We start from the raw sequence: 14,953 nt of genomic DNA on the forward strand, positions 1-14,953 counted from the left end.
TGATTGGTGGTAAAATGAGTGATTGCTCAAAAGCAACATACATCCACTATTTTTTTTTTGCCATTAAAATTGTCTCCAAAGTTTTCACTGAAACATTTTTAATCATTGCACAGAGACATCAATACTGTGACATACTATGGAAAAGACCACCAGGAGCTGTCCTGCACCGGGACTTGACACAGGGGGAAAGGGGGCCCCTGATGGAGTAAGAATATACAGGCACTAGTCCGACACGATGTCAGTAAGAGAGACAGAAAGAGAGAGAGCAGGCCCGTTAACATGGGGAATGTTGGTTTTGCAAGTTTTATCATTATTTTGTTTGCTTTTTGTTTGTTTAAATGGCAAAGAAATTTAACCTCATCTACAGTCCTCCTTGGGATATTCTAATGTGACCAAATTCCCAAAGCCCATTCGCAAGCTCTCCATGTCAAACGTTTCAAGCTCTCGCTCCTGCCTTTCCAACAGAAACTTTATCCTCTCGCTGCGTTCCTTCTGGAGGGCGGCTAGCTCCTCTTCGATCTGAAAGAAGCACAGTCAGCAGCCCCTTAGCAGAGCCGGACGGCCCCGGGCACGGCAGCTCCCGGCCAGGTGGCACCGGCTTCGCCGCGCCAAACCCCACGTCCCAGGCGAGATCGACACGTGTATCCGGGTCCCCCGGCAGCCCCCCCGAAACATACCTTCTGTTCAAGATGCGCCCTGCGCAGCGACACCCGTTGCTCCAGCTTCTGGAGTTCTCTTTCGTGCTGTGCTTCTGTTTGCATCTTTATTTTGCTCTGGTAAGCGTTGAGCAGCTCCATCTCCTGCTGGAGTTGCAGTCTCAGGGCTTGGCATTCTGCTTCTTGGGCCTCATCCAGCCGCAGCTGTAAGGTCAGCGGGAAAACAACAGTCAGATCTCCCCTAGTCACTCCTCTGCTCCGACACCAGTGACACACCTCTTCCTTCCCAAAGCCAGGGAGCCTCTGGTGTTGGTGGCAGAGGGGGAAGGCAGCAAGGGCTTCAGCAGCGGCTGCTTCCCCGCTCACACAGAGGCTGAAGCCTCAGAGAACATCCAATTCCAAAACCCCAGCACGCGAGGGGCAGGAGGGAAAGGAAGCACATTCTGTGGGATGCTTGTTACAAGAGGGAAAGTGCCGCCTGATGCGTTATTTAGAATTGTTATAAACAGAACCGCATCGCTCACCATCCAGGGGCTGGGGCAGGAAGAACACAGCGTGCTGCGTGGACTGACGGCCGGACCGCACCCCCCCTCCACGCACCTGGGAGAGGGACCCCCCACCAGGGACAGGAGGTGTGGGACGCTGCACCTACCGCTTGTGAGGCCATCATCTCGTTGATGCTCTGCTCATACTGCTCTGCCAGGATGGCGAGCTTCCTCGTCTGCTCGTCCTTCAGACTCTTCAAAATTGTCTTGTGCTCACTCTTTGGAGTTACTTCCAGCTGGTGATTCTTCAGTGCTTTGTACTGCTTCGTCTGCACTTTGCATGTGTCCTGGAACTGCTTTTTGATCTGCATTTCCATCGCCTGCCAAGGAAGAACGATGTGAAGAGCATGAAGAGCTTTGGGAACAGAGGCGTACATCCAAACGGGCAGGATGGTGAGAGACAGCCACCAACCCAGTCACCCCGCCTGTCACCCTGCCTCCCAAAAAGCGTTTGCTCTTTCAAGGCCTCCACAAGCTTCCTCCCCTACTTCAGCCACGCGCTACACAGACGGAGCAGGTCTGAGATCTAGCAGGGGTGGGACAAACTGCATAGAAGCAACGTGCCTTTTTGGATATTGAGAGGGGAACAGAAATCTCCCCCAGCGAGGAGCTCAGACGTTTCTAATCGACCTGCAGCCAAACTGGGAGAGAGCACAGTGCTCAGCACACCCGTGTTCTCTCCCTCTGCTGACTCCAAAAGTCAGGGACCATCACTCAACCCCTTTCCATATTGACGTTTATAGGCTGGCACCAGCATGGGCCTGGAGAAAGCACAGCTCAGCACAAGCACATTCTGTAATACTGTGCTAAGGACTCGCCTATTTTCACCCAGCAGCCTCAATTAGCTTGGCACTTAAAAAAATCTTCAGTGAGCTCTTTGCTCCAGTAGCCCACAACTTTCTTACGGCACAGCAGCCCTGTGCAAAGGAAAGGGACACGAGAGAGCACACAGAGCTGGTGGAGGACAGCGGTTCTGCAGAGGAGGCAGCAAGCACCCGGACCAGCCTGCCCGGCAGGACAGAGCCTGGAAGAGGAGGAAGGAAAGCTTCCAGCACCTTCAGGTTCTTTGGTTGCTGCCGGAGCTCCATGAAATGCTTCCTGTGCAGCTCTCGCTCTCGCCGCTTGTTGTATTCCAGCTGGTTCTCAAGCTCAGTCTGGTGCTGCAGCCGGATCAGGTCCATCCGCAGCTTCTGCAGCGTGTGCAGCTGCCTGTACTCCAGCTCGCGCGTCGACTCGTCGTGCCGGATCAGCATGGCATGCTCCATTTCCTTCTGCGTCCGCTTCTTGTTTAACTCCTGCACGAGAGGACAGCAGAGCACAAGACAAAAGCTAAGGAGTGATTCTCTCTCCCCGAGAGACAGGAGTTGAGTTTACGAGGCCGGGTGTCCTGGTCCCTCCTCTAGACCGCATCACGGACCTCCATGTGCCCCAGGGAAACACAAACCCATCAGCACAACTGGAATGCTGATAAAGTGGCCACCTCCCATCCATCCATCCATCCATCCATCCATCCATCCATCCCCCTGGAAGCTGCTCCTCCGGCAGCTCCCGGGTCACTCGGGGAGTCTCCAGCAGGTGGCACTGGGACCACACACAAGCCCCCTGCGACTGCTGAGAGTCACTGAGGTTTGTAACACATACATCCCGGGGTGCTCGGGGGTCTGGGGTGACTGACAGAATGGGGGCTCTGATTTGTCTGTTTTAAATGACCCTCAGCGATGAGGCTTCTCACGCATCGCTAATCCTGGAATGGCCAAAGCCGAGGCGAGCCGCCCCAGCACCTCACATCAGGTGAGGACAAGAACTCAATCTCCCACGGTGTGCAGTGGGGTCTGGCCCTAGATGCAGCACGTTCTGTAAAATGAGGATACAGCCCAAGCCTCGCATGCTTTTGCAATGGACACAGAAGAACTCCTGCAGTCTAGGAAAACCTTCACTGAGTTACAAACCAAAGACACCAGATTCTCTCCCTGATTACTGCTAATCTTTCCTTCTCAAGATATCAACAACCACCTGTGGGGCATGGAGCTGAATCCAGCTCAGCCAAACAGCGCTTACAGCTGTACCCCTTGCTGGTATCTGGTGACCTTCACAGATGCTCTGCTGGTACATCTCAGTTTCAGCTCTCGGGTTTACAAACTCATCGCTATGCTTCACGCCAGACTACGGCACAGCGGGGGCTGCCTCGTACTACGCACACGGACAGTGCCCAGCACAGGGAGGGCTCAGCGTTGGCTCAGTCTAAAGTGTTTCTGCAGTAGAGGCAAAAAAAAAAAAAAATCTAATTATTCTGAGTTGTTGCTTGCATGTTGTATCCTGTTGCAATTCTCAACATCAGCACCTGCAAACAGGCACTTCAGCCCCTTTGGCTGTTACAACTGTGACAGGTTTAAGCGAGGAGGATGGGGAAGGAAACAGGGCCAGGTCTTGTCTCTGCGTTCTTGGCCGTAAGGATGTCACACGTGTTTACTTTTAAGCAAAACTTGCACCTTGCCAGCCAAGATCAAAAATGAGATCTGCTGCTGTGATGAAATCATCTCCCATTTGTGCAAAGGCAGGCAGCACACTCAAGACAGCACGTCAGCCTGTGCACTTGTGCCTTCACCTTAGGACAGGACCACCAGCCCCTCTTGTGCCCATTCCACACCTGATTTCAGCTGACAGCGTGAAAAACAGACACTCCACTTCTCCCCAACACTGTCCCATTTGTACAAAAAGAACCTGTGTGGTCACTTAAAACATCAAGAGAAAACATTCTTGAAGTGTTAGTTACTTCAGCTGTCTGATCCAGTAAATTTGGACTAGTTAGTAGGGGTGTTATTTCCAGGAAATAAGCACTTAGATCATTCTGAAAATTAGGTCTCTTTTGCCTCCTGGTTAAAATACCCTGTTAGGTAACTGCATTCTGTTCTCATCCTTGCCACAGAGCTTCTATCCTGTGATAAGGGTGCCCAAAGCTGATTTTTCAGTCATTCATCTCCAGGCTGCCTGAGCTGAGGTGCCTGGATGTGATCTGCAAAGCACCTGAGCAGCCCCAGGCACATCTGGGGGCAAGGGCAGCAAAGCTCTGAAGAGGTAAAACACAGGGCAATGAGAAGTACGCTGGAAAATTTGATGGTAACGGACTAAGTACATGATTATTGGAAATTTTTGATCACTCACTCTCAGCCTTTACTAAAATTCCTTCTCATCTCATAGTCTTTATCCAAAAGTAGCATTCATGAAGAATTCAGAAACTGCAGTGACTACGATAGAAAAATCTACAAGTAATAATTCTTTCTCCAAAGGGGTATTTGACTGCAGGCAGCCTGTATGGCAAGGGCTAATAACTCCTGAGCAAAAGCAAGATGTTCAATAGCTTCTCATCAACAAACCATCGCCCATTCTGTGCACTAATTTGAACAGAGCCCAGTGGAAAAGCAACATCTGATTATTTGTGGACAACCAGAAAGCAGACACAAAGAGGATTTAATTTTTGGTATTTCTGACATTCGTAGCATTTCATTCTGCAACCTTAATACTGTTCTTTTAAGATTATTACTGGTTTATTTCAATGGTGTAAGTTTTCTTTAGCCAACCAGTAGAACTCCTCACGTGATGCCCTTACAGCCATCCCACAGGGGCCCTGGCACTCAGCACAGCACAAACTGCCCTGTGCTGGATCCCCCAAATCGAATGCCCAGGGGCTCAGATGAAGCATCTGACCCCCAGCGGGTGGCCCACACAATGTTTCTGCCTGCAAGTCAGCTATGCCACCCCTCCTCACTTCATAAAAGCGGCCACACGCATGGGGAAGACTATTGCCCAAAACACGTTTCCTACATTTTTCTCAGTTCTGTTGAGCAAGTGGAAACATGAAGATCTAATGTCAGTCAGCAAACTGTTTTACAAACACGAAGCAAAAACAATTCAAAAAATGCTTGGGAAAGGAAGTGAAGAGTGCCTTACTTCCCGAATGTTCTGCTGCTCCATCTCGTGCCTCTTGATCATCGTTCTTCTCTTGAAGGAGCGGCAGTTTTTGTCGTAGAAGAGTCTCTGCTGGCTGAGAAGATGGGCCTCCTCTTCAGCCTGCGTGTGCTGCAGGTTCTCTTTATGTTTGGATATTCTTTCTTGCTTCTCTTTCTTCGGCGTGCTGTGGTCCTCATTCATTTCCTGCATGCACACGGGGTCAAAACCAAGACTTCCCTTAGGACCACAGTGACACAGGACTTGGAGGACCTTCAGTCCCTGCCGTTCAGTTCATGAAAGGACACCAAAACCCTGACCACACCGCCAGGTACCAGCAGAAGCAAACCTGCCTGTGCCCAGCCCTACCGCCTCTGGAGCTGTATTATAACCCAAGAGGAGGAGGAGAAACATCTCAGGGGCTAAGCAGCGCAGCAATGACAAGACAGTAAGACTCCACAGCAGGGGAGGCTGCAGGGAAGAGAGAGGGTCACACCCCTGGGCTCCCTTCTCAGCTCTGCACCTCTTTTACAACAGAGTCCAGCTTGGGCTTAAGTTTTATTTCCAATCAGACACCTAACAGGGCTCCTTGCAGTTCATTTTCTCGCCTCTACATTCTTAACAGCAAATGATTTTGCGATGCGGTGGGGACATTGTCCTTAAATAACGCAATCTGGGACAGATAAGCTATATACCAAGTTACTCCTTTCTCTAACTCATGTAAGTGATCACAGGGCTTTTAAGTCAAGTGACATCTAAATGGCTGCTCTGATTACTTACAGCTTAAGCAAAAGAAAAAAAAAACAGATGAGGAAAAAGGGGAAGAAGAATTCTCTATGAAGTCCCATTTTCGCTCATCACCTTGGTTTCAGATTCTGCTCTACAGGAAATTGTGAAGGCACCTCTAGCACCCTTACAGATTATTCTAGAAATACTGCCAGATGCTCCCAGTTCCTGAAAGTTTACTTGCTGAGAATCTAAATTTGCTTCCAAGCACGACAGTATCCCTTAAAACCCTGGGCTGGCCCAGGTTTATCAAAACAGAAATTTAGTTCATGTTCATTCCACACTCCTTCAGCCCCGAAAATTATGGTTTCTTGCCTCTTTTATCTTTTCCTTGCAAAGCTTGTATTGTTTCTTCTGACTTTCTAAAAAGGTCGCCAGGTCTTTCTTTTGCTGAGCCAAAATCTGTTGCTGGAATTTCTTTTCATCTGCTGCAGCTGCCTTTGCCTGCAAGGTACAGAGAGAAGAAAATAAGGTGAGGGAGCAGGTACTGAATCCAGCACAAATCAGCCCTCTGTTGTGCATTTTTTGGTCTGTCATTCTCCCATCACTGTGCTACACAAAGCCATGAGTATTCAGCCAAATGAAAGCTGCTTGCACAAAAAACCCATAATACCCACACACATTTAGGAGTTTCCTCATGCTTCTCACCTCTCCACCAAAACCACCTCTCCCTCCAATCTTCCTGTACAGCTAGGGAGCTTGTAACTCTACTCACCTCTTTCTCCATCACAGCCACTTGCTTCTTGGCCAGCTTCTCCAGCTCAATGGACGAGTTGTTGGCGTGCGTCTCCACCTCCTTCTGCAGCTTGAGGCGGTGCTCGTCCATCTCGGCCTTCAACTTGTTTTCCAGGGCGATCAGCTGCTTCTGGTGCTGGCGCCGCATCCGCTTATATCCTGACATCTGTTCCCGCAACTCGTTCTCCTGCTCATGCTCGTGGATCTGTCTTGTAACCTGATGTCAGGAAAAGGGGAAGAAGTGCTACGTGGCTTTCTTCATGGACCAGCCATCTCCACTTACCTGTGACCCAGCCCCTGCTCTGCTCTGCTCCTAGAAATCAACGTTCAGGCAGTGCTGTTCAGGTTTCTGAGGGTGCTACTGTTTAGTATCACAAACCAGGGTCATAAGGTTTCTCTCTCTTGATTTCCACCACCCCCGTCTTTAATGAGAATTTTATGTGCGATCTCAGTAACATGGCAGAAAAATGTCATGTTACAAATAAAGGAAACAGCAGGTTACTCATCACTCCAGGAAACACTGGAGGAGATCTGGAAGCAAAGGTGGCTGTTGGAAAACCTTCTTCAGACACAGGACTCAAATCCCAAGGGTGACATGGACTCACAAGATGGCATCCATTTTAAGACCCCCCCATTCCCCCATCCTTTCCTTCCTCCTCAAGTCACCGTGGTTCCAGTTCAGCCCCTCAATACCTATTTCCTGCAACAAGTAGCCTCCTTCAAAATTTCTTCTTGAAATTCAAGAGGAAGTCAGACTGCGCTTATTCCCTACTGGAATAGAAAGTTTTCTAACAAGGGAACGCTGTACTGGAACTGGGTGCTCCTAACAAGGTTGATCAGATGGTCTAAGCAGATTTTAAACCCCGCTCAGCTGAAACAAACTCACAAGTTCCACATTCATTTCCACACCTAAGTGCATCCATGGGAAAGGAAGGAAAAGACTCCAGTAAGGTGTGCCAAATTTTTTCAGAAGAAAATGCAAATGGTAATGCTTCCCTTTCAAAAGAAAAAAGTGTTCAGGATTGATTCTTTTTTTAATACAGTCCCAGGAATGTCACATATAAAGATGTGCTGATATTTTGTGTGATAGTCCTGCGAGCCAAAAGCTGGAGCCCTCAGCACACGTGGAGAGCTGCAGTCCTTGATGCTGTACAAGGGGACCTCTCCCTCTCCCATTAACAAGTGTGAAGCAAAAAGCTCATCCCTTTGAAGGCGATTGTTGAAGCTTCATGAACCAACAGTCCTTCCTGCAGCCTTCCCAAGGAACTTCTCCACAGCAGCAGAGAAGGAACTGACACCTACTACAGTCCCGCTGCCATTCAAAGGCCGTTTTTCAGAGATCTTCCAAGTAAGTTCAGACGTAGGATGGGATGCACCTACAGCCCTGGGAAGGCTCAAGTTCACCAGAAGAAGAGCAGGTGCTTTACTGAGCAGCGAACCAAGACCACTTGTTAGCAACCTTGTGCTTCAGGACTAGTAGCTGATAGGAAGCGGTGATCAAGAGCTCCAAAATCATCAACCAAGTTTAACACCACGAGTGATGTGCCACCCGAGGCTGACAGCACACTGCCACCTGTCTCAGCTCAGATGACTACCAACACTTGGAGGATTGGGAAGAGGAGGTTAGGAAGGGTCTTCTCCAAAGCCTTCACCTTGAAATAGACTAACAACAATTTCCAGTAAATAGCTACCAAGAAAATTATAGCCAGAGTCCCAGAAGAGAAACAAGAAGTGGACAGCCTCTGTCCTTCTCCAGCCTTTCCAAAGACAACCCTGGAGAGAAAAGGAAGCATCTGATTGCAAAGAAAACAAAGAATTTGCCTGACTACCGTGCTGTGTCAGATTGCCTTCCCAGGAAGCGATGATGGGGAGCTCACCACATCAGCAAAGTCAAACATCAACTGCGGGGTGAGTGCTACATAAATCACATCTTCCTTGTGGAAAGAATTTTGGGATGTTATTTTGAAGGTGATTGAATATATACTTATACCTCAGCAACTGGTGTAACATAGCAGCCTGCAAATGCTTGAGAGTAGGTAACGAAACAGATCTAAGCCAGGTACCAGGAGCACGTGGGATCGTAGAGATGAGTTGAGAAACACAAGCACAGCGTTAGCCTGGGTATTGCTGTAGTTAGAAAATTGTGGTTTTTTTTTTTTAAGTGTAACAATGACAGCCATACTTTGCAGAAGTTGGCAAGCGTGTGTAGAAACTTGCACATTTCAGTCAAGTTCAGCAAGAATAAGATCTCTGACAGAAGCTTCCAGGTAATGAAAGTTCCTCTGAGAAGTCGTCCAAGTTAATTATAAGAGACGGATGTCAGGTAGACAGGCAAACCCCCAGCATTCCACATATGCCGTTTGCTATGTGAAATGACACACAACTTGCAGAGAACAGACTTGGTCAGGGACTTGCAGAGACACGGAGAGACAGTAACCACCACGCAGCAGTACAAGATCTTCGTGGATGTGCTATTTTTGAGGCCCAGCCTTCTTGTGAGCAGTGGGACGTTCCGCATGGCACACTCCGTTCCAAGAAGTTGGCAGAATAAAGCAAACAGCAAGAGCATAAGAAAAAATAGATCTAAGAATCTCCTAGCAACTTTCCCAGTCTCCCCTTTGGTCCCATCTCTAATGAGATTTAGAATGTGCCCTTGTTTTATTTGCAGCAAAAAATCATTAAACTTTTATCCTTATTTTTTTGCTGCTCCTGTGCACCCCATTTCCAGTTTCGCCCAGCTTGTCTCTATCATGACAGGAATCCCATCTTTGAAAAATTTCACATGAGGTCTGGGATATTTATCCCCAACAATAGGACTACTAATTATAACACTAGCTGATAAAACCTTGCAGCAGAAGATGAGACATGAAAAAGTCAGAGGAAAACAAAAGCAGCACTTCATTCCTGAAGACAAGAGAGGAGAACAGTAGACGTGGTGGACATCTTGTAGATTTAACATCTGCATTCAGCCTGCTCATGCTAAAGACCTAATTCATCACCATAATCTCTAATCAAGACCAACACTCTCCAGAACTCCGTCTTTGAAGACAAGGTCTCTAAGTGGTGATGTCAGAGCATGGATGAAACTGGAAGAAATTAACATCAGTTACGGAATATGACCAGTGCAGTACCAGAGAAGTACTTCAGACTGAGCATGTCAACACATGAATGAATAAAGGATTATGGTTTTAAAGATTAAGCCCCTAATAAATGAACAGCTTGAGGAACCATTTTAAAAAGAAAATGTGGGGAAGTTCCAGTAATCACCTTTCTGGTGTTCTTAGACAAAGGCACTTGGAACTTTACGAAGTATTTCACAAACATAATCCCATCTATTATGATGGGGAAAAAAGATGACAACTGAATTGCTCATTGCAAAGTTTGTTCTCCACATATCTGGAAAACGTCATGATTCTCTAGAGCAGAAAACTGCAGTTTCCTGAAGCTCTATCTGCAGCATGCAAGAATCAATCAGGTCATCAGCAGAAACAAACAAACAAAAAAAGACCTGCATAAAACAGAAGAGTTTTATTAAGGTATGACATTTTCTCAGTTTCTTATCTCTCTGTATCTTTGGCACGCACAGAACTGAGAAGAGAGATGTCTTTTCCAACCTACTCCCACAGGCAGTTCACTTGCCATAAAATCCAAACTTTCTCTCTTTCACCCCTCCAAGATTTTTGCCTTACATAAGGAAGCTGGGCTCACAACTTCTTCTCCAAACCAGCAGCTCCTTACAGTCCTTTTTTCTATGGTGTTTAACCAAGACACTGAGCACTCTCCTAAAGGACAGCTATTCTCCCTCTCGATAACCAGACACAACACTGAGCTCCCCTTTGCTGGATGAAGCACAGTACTGAGCGAGGCACTGCCTCAGCCTCTCCCAGCAAGAAGAGAGCTTTGACACGAGGAAGAAAAAGTTCTGTACTTTTAGAGCAAAGATCTATACAGGCAGCAGCCAGATGAATCCATCAGGACAAACTCAACCATCTGGAATAAAATGTCATTGCTTCAGCAGAAGAGGTTGCGAGGGAACAGCCATCCTCCGAACACACCTGGCTGTGGAGTCACACTGCCCTGGGATCCCTGGAACGGGCGCGTCCAGAGCATCCTGCCCACACGTACCTACACATTGGGCTTGGCAGACCCCGGAGGAGATCATGTAATTCTTTTGCTGGCATTTGGATTTCAAAGCGAATATCGAGGCCTTCAATAGACTCCACGCTGTCTGATCTTTCTATGAAGTTTTAACTATTAATTTAATTCACTTAATTTGAAAACTCTAAAAGCAGCTATCGAGGAGGTGCACGAGGCAGTGGGGAGTTAAGGGGTCAAGCAGGAAAGATCCAGAAATGCAGATCAATGCATCTCTGCACATATTCAAAAAACACCTTTCACTTGAAAACATTGATAGGTGGAGTCTTATCAACATGCAGAACCTCTATGTTTCTTTTTAAACAGCAGCTTTATGAGCTTCAAGGATTAGATTTCTAGTTGTAACTTTTAATTTATGGATCACTGATAGTCTGCAAAATAACATGGAGATGTAGTGGGAACCTGATCTCCATTTCAGATAGTATCTTCCACTGCAACAGCAGAAATATGCAGCATATTTTCCACCCCTGTTCCAAGTGAGTGACGGTTACTGTTGCCACAAGACTGTTATGCAAAAAAAAAAAAAAAAAAAAAAGGGGGGGGGTGGTAGTGTTAATCTGCACAATAACCAAAGAGAAAGGTGGTCCAGGAAAGACTATTAAAATTGTTGCTTGAATTACGACCACAGGTAAGCTCCTTCAGCTTTCTTAACCACACTTGCTCATTTTTTCATTATTTTTTTTAACCTGAGTAATATCAAAGCATCACTGAAAGACTAGAACAGTCTATTCACAGCCTGTTGGTTTGTGGATAGCCCGTTTCACTATTTTATCTGCCAGTCTGTCCAGTTTCCTTCTTATTCACATGATGCTTTTGCAGAGCAACAGGGCAGGGGAATCACACTTAAAATCACTGGGACGTCTGGAGTCTCCTGTCTGTAACCCCTACACTCGCTGGAACTACTTGAGCTTGTTTTGAAAGAGATCCAACTTCCAAGTGGAGAGCATCCTTTTAGAAATGCCAGTCTGTCCTCAATCCACAATATCCTGATCTAAAGGTGAATAACAAGGACTTGAGGGTCCCAGACTCTGCCACCAGAAGAGCTGTGAAACAACATGGCTGGCTGGGAGGGAGAATGGATTGAGAGCAGCCCTGAGGAAAAGGACTCAGGGGTGCTGGTTGATGAGAAACTCCACATGAGCCGGCAACGTGCGCCTGCAGCCCAGAAACCAACTGTGTCCTGGGGGCATCAGCAGCAGCATGACCAGCAGGTTGAGGGAGGGGATTCTCCCCCTCTGCTCCGCTCTCGTGAGCCCCCCCCTGCAGTGCTGCCCCCAGCTCTGGGGTCCTCAGCACAGGACAGACACGGAGCTGCTGGAGCGGGGCCAGAGGAGCCACGGAGATGGTGCGAGGACAGGCTGAGAGAGTTGCGGGTGTGCAGCCTGGAGAAGAGAAGGCACTCTTGATCAAGGGGTGTAGTGACAGGATGAGGGGTCACAGCTTTCAGCTGATTAAGAAAATCCTTCATAGTGAGGGTGGTGAGGCAGTGGCCCAGGTTGCCCAGAGAAGCTGTGGATGCCCCATCCCTGGAGGGGTTCAAGGCCAGGCTGGATGAGGCTTTGGGCAACCTGGGCTAGTGGGAGGTGTCCCCGCCCATGGCAGGGGGGGGGGCTTCGTTGGTTTTTAAGGTTCCTTCCAACCCAAACCATTCTGTGATTCTACGAACGTGCACAGCCCCTGGCCTCCAGACTCAGTGCTCCTCCTCTATAATGCTGCCCTCCTCTCGTGTTGAGGGATGGTGTTCATTAAATCCCACACTCGGAAATTTTTACACCCAAATAGCATTCCATATTATTGAATTTGGGGTCAGAAGTCCCATTTTCTGATTTTCTGCAATACAGGCCACCTGGCTCTCAACTGCATAACCTTTCTGTGCCCAGGGAGCAGTGCCCAGCTGCTGAGAAACCAAGTGATGGTCAGCAGCGATGCAGGAAACCATCAAAGCACGTTGGCTTGCTTAGTTTTTAACCCTGTGTGATCTTGAGCACCCATTCACACAGGATGCTTTTTTTTTAAGACACTACTGAAAGAGTAAATTAACATGCAGAGATGCATAAAATCTGAATTCTGGTTTCACACTATAAATTTCAGACATGTTTAGGTCATTGTCCCTGTATCAGCCACATGCCTGACCTTGTCCTCCCCACGGAAACCTAAGCAGCAGACAAGGGGACAGGCATGAGAGAAGTTTTCCCTTGGCCAGAAGAGCATCAGCATTCAGCACCAGTACCCACTGACATCATCCAGCCACCTCGTGGTGATCGAAGGCACAGTGATAAAAAAAGAGTGCTGGCAGCCACGCCGGCGCTCCAAACCCAAGCACGTACACTGGCATCCTTCATGTTCTGGGCAATAGGTTTCAATTTAGCAGTTTTGCTTCTAGATTCCCATGTTGGAACATGAACAGGGGGAAATGAAAGATTTAAGGGAAAGCCCATCATAAGGTTAACTGCAATCAAATAAAGTATTTCTGTTGTAAACACAGGGAAACTTCTCCCCCACCACGTAACCTCAGAACCTAAGGACACAGGAACACCTCCTGCGGTACCAAGGTGCTGCTTTGGGAAATTCCTTCCGTACTGGGGATTTGTGTGCACAAGATGGGGACAGCAAAGCTTTTGCATGACCCATACTACCATGAACTTTTCCAAAGGCCTGCTGGCTAACGTAGTGACCTACCAGGTGGGACTTCCCTTTCTCCCCAAAGACACTTTCGGTGAGCAGTACAAGCACAGCAAAGTGTGCAGCTAAGCCCTCCCAGCCTGAGCCCAGACACAGTCTGTGTGAGAGCGTGTTCCACAGAAAACCAAAAAAAGTTCTCCAAAAAGCCTACCACCTTCCCCACCCAGTAGTAATTTGATCTTTATCATCATTTGTTCACTGAAGCAGAGAGATGTAGCAAATCCAAGTGACTAAGGAATGAAGGTAGGCACAGTCCCAGGTCCACAGGAGGCTCCCATGAGACTTAGGAGTGACCTTGGGACATTACCTGTCTTCCCCTGAGCTTAGAGGGCTGGGAAGAGCTCACAGTCCACACCTTCACACCAGCATCTTTCCTCAGCTCCCAAGTAGGAGCCATGCAATACCTTCAAGCCACCCAAGCAGCCCAGGGATGACATATTCAAGGAAGAATATTCAGCTGCTGAAAGCAGGACAGAAGGTGCAGCAGCTTTCCACAGGGAGTAAGAGAATGTGAATATATTCACCACACATATATATATACAGTTTGATGGGTAAAATACACATCTGGACTATGACACAAGTCATTCATCATCTCTTCCCTCCAGCCAACCTAACTGGTACTTCTATTTGCTCAGTGCAGGCAACAGTGCTGGCACTGTAGTGGGTGCATGCACACACATGTACACATACAAAAGAAAAATTCACAAGGCAGAGGGTCTCCAGGAGACCAGAGATCCTGCCTGTGTCAGGTGCACTGCATGAAGTCCTCTAATGCATATGTTTCTAGGTCACTCTTTAAATTGGGGGGAGAAGGATAGGAAAGGGGAGCAGGGGCCACTGGCCTGGGCAGCACTCAGGCTATGGCTACCCAGAAGCACACCTGCAAAAGATGGAACTCAGATGCTCCCCCTAAATCTCAGCCCAGGAAGCATCTGGCCACAAGTCCGTATGCCATAGCATCATTTTAGATTTTAACAGCAGCAGCAGCAACCACCACACAGAAAAATTCTGGCTACTGGCACTGCTGCTGCTTCTTCCCTCCATTCACAACCTTTAGCTGTGGTCACACACACACACACTGTCCGTCTTGTGCACGTAGAAATCCGAAGCGATTCCGGGGATCGAGAAATGGTGGTATTGAAGGAAAAAAACCCACCGTTCAGGCAGGGTAAAACAAGAAGGGGAGGGCTTGCTGGTATAATTTCAGGGTTGGTCTAGGATGATGTCATGGCACTGAGCAAATGCCATGGCCAAGCAGCGGGTACTTCCTAACGCTCCCCGTCCATCCGACCACTAATACCGTCAGGCTGAAATATTTCAGATTACATTTCTTTTTGCTTTAAAAGGCCATTTTTCACTCCTTTCCCTCAAAAGGTTGCTACCGACTGCAGCCCGTGCGGACGCGAGGTGGGGGAGGCGGCACGACAACTAACTCTTCCGGCACACAAC

The 14,953-nt window shown here is 48.0% G+C and overlaps 1 protein-coding gene across 2 annotated transcripts in view; it reads right to left on the bottom strand.

Moving 5' to 3' along the window:
• Positions 1–81: 81 nt before the first annotated feature.
• Positions 82–14,953, bottom strand: part of TAOK3 (TAO kinase 3) — a 45,747-nt gene continuing 30,875 nt past the window's right edge. For both annotated transcript variants that reach the window (XM_010072388.1, XM_010072389.1), the window contains 7 exons: positions 6,648–6,884; positions 6,248–6,376; positions 5,150–5,353; positions 2,257–2,496; positions 1,309–1,521; positions 678–860; positions 82–519 (listed from right to left, as the gene is read on the bottom strand). In XM_010072388.1, the coding sequence (XP_010070690.1) occupies positions 358–519; positions 678–860; positions 1,309–1,521; positions 2,257–2,496; positions 5,150–5,353; positions 6,248–6,376; positions 6,648–6,884 (1,368 nt within the window). In that variant the 3' untranslated portion in view covers positions 82–357. The remainder of the gene's footprint in view (positions 520–677; positions 861–1,308; positions 1,522–2,256; positions 2,497–5,149; positions 5,354–6,247; positions 6,377–6,647; positions 6,885–14,953) is intronic.

This window comes from Pterocles gutturalis, unplaced genomic scaffold (genome assembly GCF_000699245.1).
Source record: "Pterocles gutturalis isolate BGI_N339 unplaced genomic scaffold, ASM69924v1 scaffold7122, whole genome shotgun sequence".
NCBI lineage: Eukaryota > Metazoa > Chordata > Aves > Pterocliformes > Pteroclidae > Pterocles > Pterocles gutturalis.